The 19,023-nt window shown below is 41.8% G+C and overlaps 1 protein-coding gene and 1 long non-coding RNA gene across 2 annotated transcripts; one reads left to right on the forward strand and one right to left on the reverse strand.

Annotated features, from left to right (window-relative positions):
- The first annotated feature begins 1,290 nt into the window (after positions 1 to 1,290).
- LOC143484439 (uncharacterized) lies at positions 1,291 to 7,122 on the forward strand. The gene is made up of 2 exons (XR_013122639.1): positions 1,291 to 2,961; positions 4,048 to 7,122. It is a non-coding gene; the product is annotated as an uncharacterized LOC143484439 (long non-coding RNA).
- LOC143484438 (SH2 domain-containing protein 1A-like) lies at positions 5,076 to 11,235 on the reverse strand. The gene is made up of 5 exons (XM_076983148.1): positions 10,900 to 11,235; positions 10,148 to 10,208; positions 8,553 to 8,697; positions 5,384 to 7,283; positions 5,076 to 5,206 (listed from the first exon to the last, which is right to left on the reverse strand). Exons 1-4 carry the CDS (start codon positions 11,031 to 11,033, stop codon positions 7,255 to 7,257), a joined length of 369 nt encoding a protein of 122 aa, XP_076839263.1. The 5' UTR covers positions 11,034 to 11,235; the 3' UTR covers positions 5,076 to 5,206; positions 5,384 to 7,254.
- Positions 11,236 to 19,023: the final 7,788 nt, after the last annotated feature.

Below are 19,023 nucleotides of genomic sequence, written 5' to 3' on the forward strand. Positions count from 1 at the left end.
TTGTCTCATTTACACAGCTGTAGTTCATACTGTCTGAATATTTTGGCCATTACCACAGTGAAGCTACAAAACTGAATTCAGATGAGAGTAACTTTATCAAGGAATGTAGCTCATCACAACGTGCAATGTGCCCAACCTGTGGGACACGCCCACTGCCACACACACACACACACACACACACACACACACACACACACACACACACACACACACACACACACACACACACACACACACACACAAACACATACTGTGAACCTTCCTCATTTCCACTCCATTTCCAGGTCTTTGTTTGCCTTTATGCTTCTGTCTGTTTGGCACCCAATGAGCACCCAGTGCTCATCATCACCTGCTCCTCCTCCTCACTGCTCTGTCAACGCCCCCCTGAGTGTTAATGCTGCTCTGTCAACACCTCCTGAGTGTTAGTGCTGCTCTGTCAACGCCCCCGAGTGTTAATGCTGCTCTGTCAACGCCCCCCTGAGTGTTAATGCTGCTCTGTCAACACCCCCCTGAGTGTTAATGCTGCTCTGTCAACGCCCCCCTGAGTGTTAATGCTGCTCTGTCAACGACCCCCGAGTGTTAATGCTGCTCTGTCAACGCCCCCCTGAGTGTTAATGCTGCTCTGTCAACGCCCCCGAGTGTTAGTGCTGCTCTGTCAACACCCCCTGAGTGTTAATGCTGCTCTGTCAACGCCCCCCTGAGTGTTAATGCTGCTCTGTCAACACCCCCTGAGTGTTAGTGCTGCTCTGTCAACGCCCCCCTGAGTGTTAATGCTGCTCTGTCAACGCCCCCCGAGTGTTAGTGCTGCTCTGTCAACACCCCCTGAGTGTTAGTGCTGCTCTGTCAACACCCCCTGAGTGTTAGTGCTGCTCTGTCAACGCCCCCTGAGTGTTAATGCTGCTCTGTCAACGCCCCCCTGAGTGTTAATGCTGCTCTGTCAACGCCCCCTGAGTGTTAGTGCTGCTCTGTCAACACCCCCTGAGTGTTAGTGCTGCTCTGTCAACGCCCCCCTGAGTGTTAATGCTGCTCTGTCAACGCCCCCCTGAGTGTTAATGCTGCTCTGTCAACACCCCCTGAGTGTTAGTGCTGCTCTGTCAACGCCCCCCTGAGTGTTAGTGCTGCTCTGTCAACGCCCCCTGAGTGTTAGTGCTGCTCTGTCAACGCCCCCCGAGTGTTAATGCTTCTCTGCTATGTCCTGGCACAGTTTAAGATCTTCTGCCTGTTGTTTTCATTTCTGTTTTTGTACAGTTAATTTTTTTTGTTTGTCTGTTTCACTTTGTTTCAGACACTCATGTCTGGCTCCCTGCCCGCACCCATCACAACAATGACTTGTAGGCCTAAAGCCATTTGGAAAGTACCATTTAAAAGTCATCAGAATAGCGTTGTCGAAGATTTGGTTACTATATTGCATGCCAGCTCATCTCTCACTTGGTTTGTATAACTGTGCCACAAAGGAACAGCTTGAAAAATACTTCCTGTCTTGCCCATTCCTGCCAGTTACAGATAAGTCATGTGGGGCTTTACATCAAACTCCAGACAGTATCTCTGGAGTTATCCATGATCTCAGTTCAGGACCACATTACACAGCTTTATGAGTATACTCAACTAATCAAACATATCAGACATCCAGTCCACTCCAGCAAGAACAGTTCTACTGGTAATCAGCTTGGGACCTGACACATTATTCCAAAGGTATGCCTCTGTTGTTTACTGTGGGGTTCTTCTGGACCTCTTGTATCTGTAAGACATATGTCCCGGGCTCCTACATCTGTCATATATCCTACATCTGTCTGTATGGTTTCCGATCAGTTCACCTACAGTTTTTCAGTAGGGAGCTGCAGTTCTGGTACACTGGAGCCTTCTGTTGATCCCTGTCCAGCAGTTAACGTCCAGCAGGCATGGGCGTGGTAGTGGGGGGAAAAGTGGACCTGACTACCCAGGGCCCGAGTAGGGAGAGGGGCCCCGTTTTGCTCATGTGCCTCTTTTCCGACATTTATAGGGGCCCACTGACATTGAGAGTATACAGGGCCCAGAATTTGCTGCCACACCCCTGCCAGCAGGTGTGTGCTATCTCCACATGGGTATTGTCATGGAAAGATTTTTCTCTGGTTTAGGTTCCACTGAGGTGCAGAGCACAACAAATATTTTTAAAAAAATTAAAATAAACTTTATTACAAAGAATCCATTCCCTGCAACGCAGATCAGTTCAGTCGCAAGAGGAAAAGCTAGCGTTGATTTTTTTTGTGTGTGTCAATCTTAAATACCCAAAATGTTTTGTAGAGGGTGAGCCAGTGTGGGGGAGGGGAAGGTGAGAGAGCGTTGTAAACATAGAACATGTATTAATGTGCAGATGAACAACATATATGACATGTTCAAAGACCGACAACGGTGGGAAAAACACGAGGGGTTAAATACTCCTAAATACATTTTCCAGGATAACTAGCGAAAGGTGAGACAAAAGATAAGCAAACATGGAGGTGTGGCAAAGCAACAATAAACAACAACAGCCACAAGGAATTTCCACTCACTTGTATTTTATTAATCATATATATCAACCAAACCTTTTTAGACCACATCTGTACCGCCTACATCATGACTCACTTCTGTTTCGGGCAGTTTGACTAAACACACCAGAAGTTTACCACGGGATCTCAGAATAGATGAATTAGAGAACAAATTTGACCACATTATTACATCAGAGAATTTGTATGTGCCTACATGGTAAACTGCACTTTCAGTTCAACAATGTATTGGAACAATGTATTTTTGGAAGGTATACACTACTGTACATGGGCATAGTATATATCTATACACCGTTGCCAGGTCTGTGAAATTTCTGCCTTGCTAAATCTACTTCAGTCAACTGCAAGCCCTATTACTGTGAGATGGAAGTGTCTGGAGGCAACAACTGGTCAGGGCTGAAGTGGCAGACCACATCAAGTCACAGTGCTGATGCATGCAGTGAGTAAAAATTACTGGTCTTCACTTGCTGCTACAGAGAGTTCCAAACTTTACATGTAGGGCATTTATCAGACGCTGTTATCCAGAGCCACTTACAAAGTGCTTTGCGTCTGTTCACAGAATGCATCCTAGATAGTAGCATAGAGAGGTCAGAATTCAAGATACCCTTGAGCCAGACTACTGCTAAACTACAGGAATCAATGTCATTACCTAGTATAGACTCAATCGTAAACAGGAATTAAAACTGATACCTAGAAGTGCAAATGAACATACAATGTAAAGACCAGGAGCATCAAGTGATATCTGCAGTAAAAGTCTGTGGTAAAAGTCTGTGGTTGTCAGAGTTTAGGTGAAGCCCTCTGGTTCCAGTAAAGAAAAACATTGATTCTATAGCATAGGAAGACATTTATAACAATTATGTAGGGACTTGGACATTTTTTTCAAAATTATTTAATCATATTTAAAATAGTTTTATTAGATGCAGCACAATATAACTAAAAAAAGATGCCTCAATTGTCAAATTTGATCAAGCCAGTCCAAAGATTTTCACATTTAAATCGGCCCTATTTTTTAATGCAATTTACCTAAAACCTGTGTTCAAGAAATGTGCGCTAGTTTTAGCATGTGGCTAGTCCGTGCCCGCCGTTATCACGGTTTATCGGACCAACACGTTCTCTTGGGACCCTTAAAAACTACCTTAACCTGTACAGACTGGGATAAAACTTAAGGAAACAATATAATGTAACGGTCCACGTATCTATTAATATCGTTTGAACAGTCCCACAATGTTTTTGAACGGTCCAAACGCGAAGTTAAAATTCAAGCAGGCTTAAAAAAACAGGAGCGCAAAATGTGAATACTTCTAACGGGATGAAAGAAAGCGAACATTCAATTACATCATATTACAAAAACTCTGGGAAGAACCTCCTACAAACCGATGAAAACAGCGATTTTTTTTAACGCGCTTGCGATGACTGATTTCGCTTAGACAGCGCGACCGGAGAAAAATGGCCGCGGCTCAATCATTATCATGCGGAAATATCCAAGTCCCTAAATTATGTGCCCTGTGGCCATTTCCTGTTGCAGCCTGTTTCCTGTGCCCCTGTGCACAATGTGAGGTCAATAAAGACCTGCACAGACATGTTTGATGTGACGGAGCTCCAGTGACCTTCTCAGAGAACCTGAGCTCAACCCCACTGAGCAGCTCTGGGATGGTCCAGAACATCGACTGCAAGCCAGACCTTCTCACCCAGCGCTAGTGTCTGACCTCACCATTTCTCTTCCGACTAAATGTGTACATGGATGTCCGCAGACACACACAAAAAGAACAGAGACTGTTATGGCCACAACACACTGGACAAGTCCATTTTAATGTCCATAGTTTTGGAAGCCACCGTGTGATCCGCCATACACAACACCATGGGCGGATGTAGGAAGTATCACTGCTATGGTGGGAAGAAGGTTGTCTTAGGTCTTACGAGTTAGCACTACAGTAACACGCTGTTGGGTTCCGTTTTATACAGAGGACCTTATGAGCTATTTTTTACTATAGTAACTAGTGATTGTTAGAGGTTTGTTTTAACTTTATTGGTTCCTAGGCGGACTTTGAAGTAAGTACTGATAGCACTGGGCTTAGACCCTTGTAACCATGGTATGAGATTCATGGGTTACCTTCAAAATCATTTGTGTATGTATGTATATTTGTTTATTTGTTTACTTTTGATCTTGTTTTTTTTCCATTTCTTTCTTTTCAGGCAATTATTTTTTATTTTGGGCAGATGTTAGATGGTAATGTTTGTTATTTTGACATAAGCCCACCCTGAAGTATACTGTGGACATTTTGGGTTAAGGTCCATGGGATTGTCATGGGTTTTGGAAAGGGATGTCCAACGGGGTTATGATGAGTTTGTGATTTTTGGTCATAAAGAGTACAAATACAGGAGGCCATGAGACTTCAGTACAGCTAAACAGAGTGACTCTAGACTCCAGAACGGTTAAACAATGTGACTCTGGATTCCAGTAAAATTAAATGTGTAAAATGTAAATGTGCCCATGGTGATAATGAAGTCATCCACATTAGATGCATAATGAGAAGTGGTTAAAAAAGCAATGAATGAACTCTGTCGAATGGGTAGCCAACCACTGGATGTCCATAGATTGTCCTGGATTATAAAATGCCCTTGGTCATAGCAATCTTGACTTAAATTGGGTTTGGCTGTGGCTTTAAGAAGAGTCCAGATTCCCCCTAAAAAATAACAAAAACAAACAAACAAACAAAAACCCCCAGCAGCATGGAATATGTTAAATAAATGTGCCTACCTTATAATAACATCATAAAGCAATACAGGATACACAGGTGAACACACACTGGTAAACACAGTAGCTAACCATTTATAGTAGCATAGCACTTAAACCTACTTACTGTATTAAAAGAGTCAGGCTTGTCACTAGTCAGGGCTAAACCTCGGTGTACTGCAGTCCCCTTGCTTGGCCTGACACTTGTGTTTGACTTCTTTCATCTTCTTTCGTTCTTTTGTTTTAGTTTTTTCATTCAGGTTGACCAGCAACTATTCCACAAAGCAGGATGAATTCAGAGCAAAGCCAAGTCTGTCCAGTAGAAGAGTTGAGGGACTTTCCTACTGGACAGGCCTTAACGTTGAGAACAGAACTGCTGCTCTGTGGAACACCCCCTTGTTCTCCAGGAGCTTGTTCATGGTTTTGATTATTTTGGTCTGGGCCATATGTTTTGTACACTTTTGTAAAGACTTCTACTCCGATTGTCCTTTTCCCTACTTTGTGTATTATTGCCCTACCTAGACAAGGTCATAACAACCATAGTCCAGGTTTTGAAACCCCGCAAAGGGTCCCAAATACGCGGTAAACAAAAAACACAAACAATGAAAACAATGAAAGCCTCACCATTACACCACACAATACCGAACCAGAACTACAATAGGTACTGGACTATAAAAGCAGTAAAAGCAAGAGCATTCTTTAATGTTGCTTTGAACAGCCTCACCCCATCTGCTTATGGCTTTCCAAGAAAGACCCTGGGAAGTCGTCAGCGCACTGGGGACTTTCCACAACGCCTCTCTGCCCACACGCAGCACACACTTCCTTCTTCACACGCAGTCAAGATTTCAAAATATTCATATACATACGAAGGGAATGATAGATCTTTGCCCCACGTGTCTGGACCGACAAGCATCAAAATGCCGTTGTTTCTTTCTTTGATGGTAACAAAACATCGGTAATATGGAAGAGCTTAAGAATTGAAAATGCACCAGCTGATTGAAGAGGAAGTATGTGCTTTGTAAAATACACATAAGCAAAACCTCACAAGCCCACGGGGCTGAGTGACAAGACCACGGGGCTGTGTGATAAGCCTACGGGGCTGTGTGATAAGCCTACGGGGCTGTGTGATAAGCCTACGGGGCTGAGGGACAAACCCACGGGGCTGTGTCATTAAATTCACTTAGTGATTAAGTGGTTGAATGACTGGGCGACTCACACAGACATGTTGTGCCACTGTGAACTTTACAAAGTGCTTCTACACAACGGATCAGCTCTTTTTGTACTAAGGCAGAACATTTTCCAGACGTTTAGCAACCAGCAAATTACATAAACAGGAAAGATTTTACTTTTATAGATCCAGACGATAGGCCAGGTATTCTGACAGCTTACAGGCCCAACTGTAATCACAGAGCTGCTACTTGGTTGATCCATTCAGCTCAATTTATTTTTAGTTTTTTGTTTTTTTATTAATTTTATTTCATGTTTATATATGTGCACATCGTTGTTTTAAATTCCACAAGGACAAATTTTTGTCTGTGAAGCACATAATTCTTTTGCACGTAGTGCTTTAAAAACAGTGATTTACATTCCTGTGGGCAAAAGTTTAAATTCACATTGAACTGCAGTCAAACTGCATATAAACTTCTGAATTAGAAAGTTAATAGAGTACAAAGACATCACCGCAGCTTTAAATTCTTCTGCTGCCATCTTGTGGACATTTTTCATAGACACTTAACTCCAAGAGATACGCACCACTAGAAATACAGTATAAACAAAATTAAACCCAACAAAATGTTAGGTAAACCTTTTCACAGTTCAAAAAAAAACATTCACTGGATCAAAATAAAACTGAATACAATGCTCTCCTTCTTCTTAAAAAAAACAAAACAGATTTATAGCTTCTGTGTGTGTGTGTGTGTGTGTGTGTGTGTGTGTGTGTGTGTGTGTGTGTGTGTCTTTCTCCTTCCTCTCTTCCTCTCTGGGGGTCACATCAGATCATCACATTTCCATGTAGGCCTGTTTTGCCGCTGAAAGAACATATAACAGTAAGTGAGTCAGGAGCTGATGTCTTGTATATCATAGAAGTGAAAGATGGCAGAGTGCACTTGAGTAGAGCGTGTTTTGCCTTCATTTGGACTACAGCTGTCAGTCAAACACTTTCAGAATGACTGAGGAACTCGAGGGGGTTTCCCCACTCGCACCCCTAGCCTGGTAATGCAAATGGTAATAAAATAGGCTCCTCGCCAACTGCAGGCAAGGCTTGAATATGAAACAATGTAAGAGACTAAAGGGAGAGACGGGTGCAGTGATGACACACACGTGTCCATCACGTCCCATTTCCGGGAAGGTAAACGCTCATTGTAACCTCCATCTCCACTGGTGACTTGTGGTCGATAACAACAGACAAATATTTTCATACATTTTGATAGAATTAGAAAAGAAAGGAAAGGTAGCTGGTGAAGTCCTTTAATTCAAGTGTAGTGCAAAAAGTATTTGTAAAATAACGTAACATCTCTGTTACAGGAATATGCATTGTTCATTACAATTCATTACAAGAATTTGACATAGTTATTTTACCAAGCTGATGCCAAGCTGCAAGTTCTTTAAAGGTAAAAACAATGTTACATAATCATGCATGGATACTGCAAATTCTTATGGAAAGCAAGGGTTAAATAACCAAAATTGTTACGGCACCCGGCGTCGGTGGTGCATGTGGGTCTGTGTTTGTTAGTCTCGTGTTCATTATGATGTGTTCATATCCCGTTTGTCTACGCCTCCCTGGGCTGGTGGTTTCCTAGTTGACTTGGCCGGTTATTGACCCAGACTTTTCGGTTTCGGTGCCCTCAATTAACACTTCAGTTCGAGAGTCGAGTTGGCTTCAACCCCCCCCCCCATTTTTTGGTCTGCATGGTCATGTGACATTGCTTCAGTTTTCAATAAAATTGCAAAGCTGCAGTTTTCGCACAACATTTTCTGATGTCCGTTTGGTGGCTGTGATGCTTGTGTTTACAGTCAGACTTCAACAACTGCCTCCTTCTGTCTTTCATTATGAGTGTGTTGTGAGCCAATGTGTTTAAATGACTGTCCATACTAACTGACCATGCAATAAAGATGCAGTAGATGGGAATTAGGTTGGAAAACACTACAATATTCCTTTAAGGCACTTTTGTTGATTTATCTGCAGCGTTGGTTGCTTCACGGTCCAGAAGGACGGCTGATTGATTAAAAAACATATGAAACCCATGATGATGACATGACTATCCAGTCTCATACACACACACACGTGCACGTCTCACCTGGGCTTGGTCTGTCCTCCGTGTGAAGGTTCGCTTTCTCCAAGGGATACAAAAGGGGGACCATGTGTCCAGGGGTGTGTCTCCTGTAGCACTCGAGCAGCTCATCCAGAGACTGGAACCACTGAGGCTTCTTTCTGTTGATTGTCTTCAGTGGACAAAAAGAATGTTTACTCTTTTATGTCTCACACACACACACACACACACACAGACACACACCCGCACACGCACACACACACAATACTCATCGCAAAGGGTATTAAAAGCAGGTCATACCTTTGACTTTTAAAAAGTCTCACACAACCAGTAACTTGAGATTTTTTTGTTCATAATCTCAATTTCAAATGCAATTTGGTAGTGTAAATAAATTGTTGCAATTCAACAGCCTGAGGAGAATCTCTGTCCAAATCTGAGTTCTCACTACAGACGTGATGTTATGCTGATTTGAAATAAGACAACAAGGTGAGTTCATATAATTATTGGTGGTAACCTCCTGCTGTGTGCAGTTTTTGGACAGGTAATCTAAACGCTTCGGTGAATGTCCACGTTCCTCACAATCTTCCCACGATCTTCTGTCTATGGTTGCAGTGTTTAATTCCCCAGCATGGATGTGTATCTTTTTTTAATCTACACACAAATCTACAGAGCACGCTCAATGCAGTCCTTGTGTGCTAAAGACCAGACAGGTTGGCTATACTGTGACAAACCACAATAACAAGAAAGTGGCGTTTGTAGATGCAAACTGACCACATGTGTGCAGTGGTGCTTGCCTCTACTGTCTGTGCCTGCACAATGCATTTATCTTTCTGCTGCTGCAACAGTGATCCTAAATCGAAGAAAATACATACAGCAGCCACACAATCAATACACGAGCATCGCTGCAAATGTTGTACAAATTGGTCAAAGTTCAGGGCTAAAATGGTCAATCTGATGAGGTTTTGTATTATTGCAGAGGGGTTACAAAACGTGCTCTGCATTATTTTAGTTAATGACCATGGAGTGTATTTAAAAATTACAATGTGAGGCGCATTCCAGAAATATTGAGAAAGATTTGAGAAAGTATTCAGAAAGCATTCAGAAATGTATTTGTCTTTTAGGCTGTTCTTGTTTAAAGTTTGAATGTCTAAAATGTTTAAAAGATGATAAACTGAAATAAAAGTCTACTATATCTGTAATTCAAAATATAGCTGACTAGGCTTCGGTTAATTTATAATGTTAATGAAAATGTGTAACTTTACCAAACATTTCTCACCTCTACACATTTATCCAGTAAACTGTATCAAACTGTATACAGTAAATAAAAGTCTGAATATGGAAATTAGACCACAGTAGAAGGCACCATTGGAAGTTAAGGTAACAGTTTATATCAGCAGATTCATGTTGTGGTTGGCACATATATGGCATAATATATATCATTTATATATATATCATTTATATATATATAATAATAATATAATAATATAATATAATATTATTATATTATATTATAATAATATAATATAAATCTATATATATATATATATATATATATATATATATATATATATATATATATATATATATATATATATATATATAGTCAAATATAGGATGCTCACCTCAACAGCCCAGCCTAGAGATGAGTGCTCAATTCTGTAGGTGTGAACAAATGGTGCTTTCCTTAGAGAAAAAAAACGTGACTTAGTGTTTCATGAAATTGCATCAAATTAATCTACTGAGTAAAGCAACACAAGCGCTCTGTTTCCATTATGTAAAAAGTACCAATGCATAATGTTAAATTATGACAGATATATAGTGTGATTAATGAAATCGTTTGTTGTAGCTTTACTGCAGCTTTACTTTACGGTTGTGGTTTAAATTAAACCGTTATCATGTGTTTCCGTTCAGCTGTTTCGGTGCACTTCAGACAGTAACCGCTAAAGAGAAATTCTGTTGATTTCTAAATAACAGTTGTTAATGTACTCTTGCTTCGAGTTAAGATTTGCAGTGGAAAGTTTCATAAAAGTTGAGAAAAGTAACTAATCGAATGATCGAATTCAGTGCATTTGAAATGTCCAAAGAACATCTGATCCGCGATAATAGTTTTCACATAATAATAATAATAATAATAATAATAATAATAATAATAATAATAATAAATAATAATAATATGTAAAACAGTTAATAAATAAAAGAAGGACATTCCTAAAATTGTCAATAAGGCTTTGTTTTTTACAAAATCAGTCAGACCTATCTATAATACCATAAAAAACACGCTTAAATCGTTACCTATAGGAAGCTATAATACCATAAAAGCACACTCAAACCGTTATCTATAGGTAGCTGGAATTTCAAAGCACGTTGAACTTACCTGACGCAAAGGCATAAAGCCCCGCTCACGCTTTGGCTATCCCTTAAAAGAAAGCTCCCATCTTTTCCATGTCTTTCCAGTAATCTCTCTGCATCCTCTTTGCCTATTTGCCCAAAGTACACACAACTGACCATTTTTACCAAGACGACAAAAGCTCCGTGATCCGCGTGAAAGCCTTTTTCATGCACGCGAATAAAAGAGGCGTGGCCAAGACACTGCACTTTATATCAACTTAACGCCATGGTTTACGTCGCAAGAAAATTCGCGTTATGTATACGAGATTCAGAACTAGATAATAAGCAAGGCTGTGACGTCAGCAGTGAGGGAGCGAGCAGACGGAATGTGTTTATTATCCATTGGAGAAATAAAAGAATAAAGAGGTAGTTCAGGAGCAGTAGCAGCACATCAGACTGGTGGGTTCGCCCACTCCTTCCCAGCTCATGGTTTTGCACACGTCACCCACACATCTCATGGTCATGTAAACAGTCAACAACACTCTCCAGAAGAAGGCTGGAGTTCTCCTGTCCACCTCTGTGGAGAGCTCAGAGGCCCATAATGCCATCCCTGCTCCTTATCAGGACCCAGCGGAGGTCTTTAGCTCCCGAAGGAGGGGGCTGTCCCCCCCGAGGTGCAAGGTTTACCCCCTCTCCCAGGAGGAGGAGTAAGTCATAGAGTGTTACATGGAGGCTTTAGCTCAGAGCTACATCTGCCCCTCCACCTCATCTAACCCATGCGTAGGGTGTAAACAACCTATTAGAGAAATACCACTACCCACTACCACAATACTGCAGTGCTTCACAGTACTAGACTTACGCAGACCTGCCTGTAATCTGACAAGGAGTAAGGAAAGCAAGAACTGTGACTTGGCCTTTAACACAAGCTCAGGACATTATGAGACCCTGGTTCTGTTGTCCAGTCTAGAAACTGCACTCCCTGTCTCCCAGGCATTCGTTAACAATGTAAGGAGGTCCGGATCTGCCTTTGCTTACATCGGCATCATGATGAATTCGCCCTCCCATAACCAACATAGGCGTGAAGGACAGCAGGTCACCAGGTCATCATCACGCCGGGGCAGTGAGAGCTTGACTTCTGCGAGCTGAGCTTCCTGGGCCACATCATTACGGAGGCGTGTGCGTGGGTGCTGTCTGGTAAGGCGGCGGTACTGACGGGACGTGTCGTGAGCTGCGGTGCTTTCTGGGGGTCTGCTGTTTTCTTTCGGCGGTTGTCTTGGTCTCGTTGCGCCCTAGCGTGGCCCCTGAGGAACCAACAGTGATCCAGGCTTCCAGGCTGCAGTTCAGTGGAGCAGCAGTTTCACCCGGCTCATCTTTAGCAGGGATAAGGAAAAATGTGCAGAAAAAAAGACAAACAGGGCACAGGTGCAAGTGCTGTGTGTGTGTGTGTGTGTGTGTGTGTGTGTGTGTGTGTGTGTGTGTGTGTGTGTGTGTGTGTGTGTGATCATGCCATTTGGACCAGCGGATGGAAAAAGCAAATGTAAGGTTTCATCTGTACACACATAAAGTCAGAAAAATGTGCATTGAAGCAAAGAACAATGCAATATTAATGTTCCATCCATCCATTCATCCATCTTTCCATTCATCCATCCATCTGACCATCCATGCATGCACATATACATATATACCAGTAACAAAACGATGTATGTGTGGACTCTTTATTGTCAGAGACATGGTACCACAGAAAACATTGCACCCCCCCCCCCCCCCCCCGCCTTCCTTGAAAAACCCACATTTGCAAACAAATCAAAACAGAAACCTCTCACATGAGACATTGCAGATTTTTTTTCCTTGAGCAACGCAGGAAGCAGAGAGATGGTGACCAAAGTTCACAAGCTCATGAGAAATGGTGACCAACATTTGCAGACCCGAGACTGTCCTTCACTACACAAGTACACGTTCATCCGTTCATCTACACTTCATGCACCTTAATCAGTAAGTCAGTTTTACTACAGTATTACAGTATTACAGTTTTACTCAAGTGCTTTGGCTGCAAGCACAACTGGTAATTCATTTAATTTATTCAGTCAGCCATATATGCCGATTTCGTAAATATTATTTGTGTTATAGACTTTTTGTAATTCATTGGAAAATGTGACTGAACTTGAACGTTACTAATGAATAGAGATCTTCAATGCTTGAGTTGACTCAACCTCAAACACTCAAGACTACCATGACCCGGATAACTGAAAACCTACACAGACACAACGTCTATACCAACATGTCTATACCGACACAATGTCTATACCAACATGTCTATACCGACACAATGTCTATACCAACACAATACCAACACAACATTTATACCAACACAATGTCTGGGGAGTTTCTCACATTGACCAATTGCACATCTTATTGAGCAAGACATGGTAAGACATGGTTTCAGACATGGTTTCAGACATGGTTTCAGACATGGTTTCTACCATCAGCTTCATCAGGGAATTGTGTGATGTCCATTCGAGGACCTCTTCCTTCCACCATAGTCCCCATTCCTCAACCCAACTGAAGAACTTTTTTCAGCACGAAGGTGGAGAGTTTATGATCACCGGCCTCAAAATCACATCAAAATGGATGTGATGACATCACAGACATGGTAGAACCTTCCGGAGGAATGGTGGTAGCACTATATCAGGTGTGATGTTGACGACAATCTATGGCCAGACATACAGGGCTGACAGGATTTGTGTGTGTGTGTGTGTGTGTGTGTATATAACAGTCTATATAACAGTATATGCACATATATATGCACATCAGCATATTCTTATGTTTCTACAGCACACTGTGTGCTGTCCTCATTTACTTTAGTTTTATGTATGTATTGTACTCTTTTGCTGTTTATGGAATTGTACAATGTTCACTGTCAAAGTAAAAATTTTATGGAAATGTGAGTTTCATTCAATGATGACTTGGTACGGCCTTCAGAGAGAAATGACAATCTGGTAGAGTACATTGTGGTTCCATTGACCACTGACCCACTGACCCACTGACTACTGACCTACTGAAACAATATCATTGAACCTGACTTTCTGCATGTAAACTGTGGATATACTGAGGATAGACTGTGGTCTTGTACTCAGCCCTGTCGACAGGGGAAGACAACCAGGTCTGTTGTCCCGGGCCCCAGGGCCAGGGGGGCCCATCAAAGAGCACAGCAATTTATTTTTTATTTAAAGTCTATCATTTTAAATAATCTTGAAATCTTTCATTAATATAAAATTCTGTACTCAAAATAAGCTCAATTGCTAAAATATATATGTTTTCTACTTATCTGCATATTTTCCATTAAGTGCATACACCCTCGCCTCCCACTGAAAAATGATTTGATCCAGCACCGACCGTAGCCGGCTGGCCTGGTACTCGCCCAACAGCGGGAAATACAGTGGTGGATAGTTAAAGTAAACAGAAATCTGGAGCGCAGAAAAGAAAGGAAAAACATTTACCTGACGAACTTTAATGTTGCATTGTGTTCCAGGTTTGAAAAGTGCTGGAATTTAGGCTAAAGTACTTGAAAATGCTTGAAATTGTAACTACTTAAGAACTAATAAGAACTACTACAGTTCTCTTGTATTACGTTAACAAATACGAGCCTCTTGTAATTCCAGGCCGAAACATGAGAGAACGTGAAGACGTTAAGCGTTTTGAAAATAAACAACCATTAAATAATTTGATAAAAAGCGAATTATTTCCAATCATTTCGAGTATATGTATAAATATTTAACTTATTTAAGTTTAACGTTCTGGGAAATATTGAAATGGACATTGAAAGTGACGTACAAGTGCTTTAATTCCACCTTATAAACGTATGAACCCTGCAAACATGACATTGTTCATCGCACTGAAGCGCAGCGCGCGCGCGAAGTTACAAAATTCGAGAGGTGCAAGTTGCACGACCTCGCGAATCAACAGCGCATGAGGCCCTCGCGCACGGGTGGTGTCACTGCAATTACGTCATTTTCGCCGCGCGGACCCTCGCAACGCGTCAAGTATAAACCAGTCTTGTTATGTGACTAAGAGGTACCAATCAGAATCTCGTTGTATCATATACAATGACAATAAATTCTACTCTACTCTACTCTACTGATGTGTCCCGGGGGGGGGGGGGGACACATTAAACTTTCTTGTCCCTACTTCAACTCCACTGACCTACTTCAACTCCACATCATCTGACCTACATCAACTCCACATCATCTGACCTACATCAACTCCCCACCATCTGACCTACATCAACTCCACATCATCTGACCTACATCAACTCCCCACCATCTGACCTACATCAACTCCACATCAACTGACCTACTTCAACTCCACATCATCTGACCTACATCAACTCCCCACCATCTGACCTACATCAACTCCACATCAACTGACCTACTTCAACTCCACATCAACTGACCTACATCAACTCCCCACCATCTGACCTACATCAACTCCACATCATCTGACCTACATCAACTCCCCACCATCTCACCTACATCAACTCCACATCAACTGACCTACTTCAACTCCACATCAACTGACCTACATCAACTCCACATCATCTGACCTACATCAACTCCCCACCATCTGACCTACATCAACTCCCCACCATCTCACCTACATCAACTCCACATCAACTGACCTACTTCAACTCCACATCAACTGACCTACATCAACTCCACATCATCTGACCTACATCAACTCCCCACCATCTGACCTACATCAACTCCACATCATCTGACCTACATCAACTCCACATCATCTGACCTACATCAACTCCACATCATCTGACCTACATCAACTCCACATCATCTGACCTACATCAACTCCACATCATCTGACCTACATCAACTCCACATCATCTGACCTACATCAACTCCCCACCATCTGACCTACATCAACTCCACATCAACTGACCTACATCAACTCCACATCATCTGACCTACATCAACTCCCCACCATCTGACCTACATCAACTCCCCACCATCTGACCTACATCAACTCCACCCAGACTACTTCACCTTATAGCCACCTATGTGGGATCTTATAGTATAGAAACATTGTGACAGGACTTCATATGAATCTGCAGTCAAACCACTCATGTACTTAATGGAGCCTCAAGCGTTGGATCTGCCCATGTAGAACATCTTCTGGTTCCTATCACTCAAGCTTCTTTGCCCTTTGTTCTCCACATTTTATAGTGTAAACACAGATGCTGTTTCCTGTGATGGTTCACACCTGTGTTTTTTTGTGTTTTATTTTCAGGATGTGGTAAGAACTGAACTTTCATTCCAGTTGCATATACATGTCAAACAAACACCAGTCTATCCTCATCACCACATCTTTACTCTGAGTTTGCCACTAATGATAGTTATAACAGAGTAATATAGAGCCATAGAACAGAATGGAATGGAACTGGAATAGTGAGATACAATACTGCAGAGATCAAAAGGGTGATTTTCCCCCCAGGCATTCATTAGCCCTCCATATACCACACAATAAATGGAACATGTCACATAGGAATATATTGTAATAAATGTAAAATGTGACACCTTTTTGTGAAGGGTGCAAGAATAACACATTGGCATGTAGGAATTCCCCTCTTTTGTTGAATTATTAGAGGGCTTGAAATTGTTATTCCTCACATATTATTATTCCACACATACACACACACCGCTTAACGTACAGACTTCATTCAAATTGCATTTCGAAGTTTATTTTTTATTTTTTTGCATAAATTGCATAAATAAGTTTATTTTTTATGTTAAACTTCCCAAAGGAATGAATGGCAGAATGTTCAGAATTTCATTTCAAATTATAACTGCCAGTCAGAGTGTGCTCTGTCATGAAAAATTATCAAAAATCTCCTGAATAAACTTTTGTAAAATCCTCAAAGTTTCACATAGAAGAAAGGCATGGTAGAAAAGCATGTCTTTTCTGGAAGGCCTAACTCTCTAATCATTTGATCAGTTATTTTTAGAGTTATGAGCATTTGTTTGGCCCTAGGCACAGAAAACTGTCCCATTGGCTCCCATGTAAATTTCACAAAATCAGAATTGGTTTTTAAACAACTTGTCGGTGTGTTTATCTTATGTAAAACCACACACAATTACACCAAAATCATCATTTAGGGGTCCTCTCTCACACCATCTCTTCAGGTAACCAATAAGTTAAATATGTCCTGAACTACGACTATTTGTCCGGAGGGTGCAAATCGGACTAAACAAGGCTTTTCGACTCAGTGACAGAGTGACTTAGAATGTTCAACCCCCCACACGCACACACACAAACCATACATCTCTCTCTCACACCACACACACACATCTCTCTCATACCCACTCCAAACATACAAACACACTCACACACACACACACACACATAACTAAGGAGGTGTTGTCATACGCACAGTACACACTGCATTCCTTCATACATATGAAAACAGCACCAGGGTCTCATAATGTCCTGAGCTTGTGCTAAAGGCCAATTCACAGTTCCTGCTTTCCTTACTCCTTGTCAGGTGTAGGGGCAGATGTAGCTCATCTGTAGGCAGATGACTTACTCCTCCTCCTGGGAGAGGGGGTAAACCTTGCACCTCGGGGGGGACAGCCCCCTCCTTCAGGAGCTAAAGACCTCCGCTGGGTCCTGATAAGGAGCAGGGATGGCATTATGGGCCTCTGAGCTCTCCACAGAGGTGGACAGGAGAGCTCCAGCCTTCTTCTGGAGAGCCTTGTTGACTGTTTACATGACCATGTGTACAACCAGGGAAGGAGTGGCCAAACGCACCGCTGTGCTGTGCTGCTACCGCTCCTCAACTATCACTTTTTTCTTTTGTTATTTCTTCACAACATATGCACCATATACGCTATACACACTACACGCCTTCATACATACCACATGCATTCTGACACACCACAAACAAGTTTACACACAGTAGACTCTACACACATTACACCTTCCCACACCCAGCGGTTCCCCCCTCCCCCACTCATACATCTCTGTCTCTCTCACACAGACACATGCCTGAGGAGGTGTTGTTTACCCACACACACACATACTTTGCACACACTGTACACACTTTCGTACACACTGCACATACACATGTTCACACACTCATACCTTATTTCATGCCATATACACACCTTCATTTACAATCACTCACACCACACACACACACACACACACACACACACACACACACACACACACCTAAGGTGTTGTTCAACTACAGACACACAAACACAGACACACACACACACACACACAATATACACTCAATATGCACAAACCATACACACACTGTACACACCTTCATATACAATACACACACCGTTGTATTCCCACACACTCACCTTCATTCATGCCATAGACACCATCATTCACACACGATCACTCTCTTACACATACACTTACACATACACAATGCACACTTTCATACACATCATACATACAATACAAACTATACACCTTCACACATAATACACACCATATAAACCACATACAACATATACACAATACACACTACACGCCCATTCACCATACACAGGTTACAGTAATACACACTAGACTCTACACACATTACACTTGTAATCTTCTCACAACCAATGGCTCAAATCTTGGTCCCAGGCAGGGCATTGACCTTATACTTGTTTACTCAAGGGTGTTGGCCATGACCTTATTCAGAACAGGGCACACCTTTTCAAGCCCTCTCGGATTTCCTGAAGGAAATACAAATCTAGTTCATAGTTTTTTTGCAGCTGCTAAGACCCAAAAAGTGGTCCTTATAGCACAATTTTTGAAAACACTGACCCAAACACTGATCCATCTACTGACCTGGTGCGTTAAACCTTCAGAGATAACAATCAGAGGTAACAAAGAAGGCAAACAACACAGGTCAGGTTTGAAAAATTAGGTGTTCATGACATTAGCCCTGGTGTATGAAATAATCTTTCATGCATTATGATCATGGCATGTTCTCACAGAGCTATTACATTTAATTAATCCTTTGTCTCTGCCTGTCTCATCTTTTGTCTCTGCAATTGTCTTGTATTTTTCCCCACCCTTGTCTCATCTATTATCTCTGCCTTTGTCTCGTCTTTTGTCTCCACCCTTGTCTCGTCTTTTACCTCTGCTCTTTTCT

The sequence above is a fragment of the Brachyhypopomus gauderio genome, chromosome 20, assembly GCF_052324685.1.
Source record: "Brachyhypopomus gauderio isolate BG-103 chromosome 20, BGAUD_0.2, whole genome shotgun sequence".
NCBI lineage: Eukaryota > Metazoa > Chordata > Actinopteri > Gymnotiformes > Hypopomidae > Brachyhypopomus > Brachyhypopomus gauderio.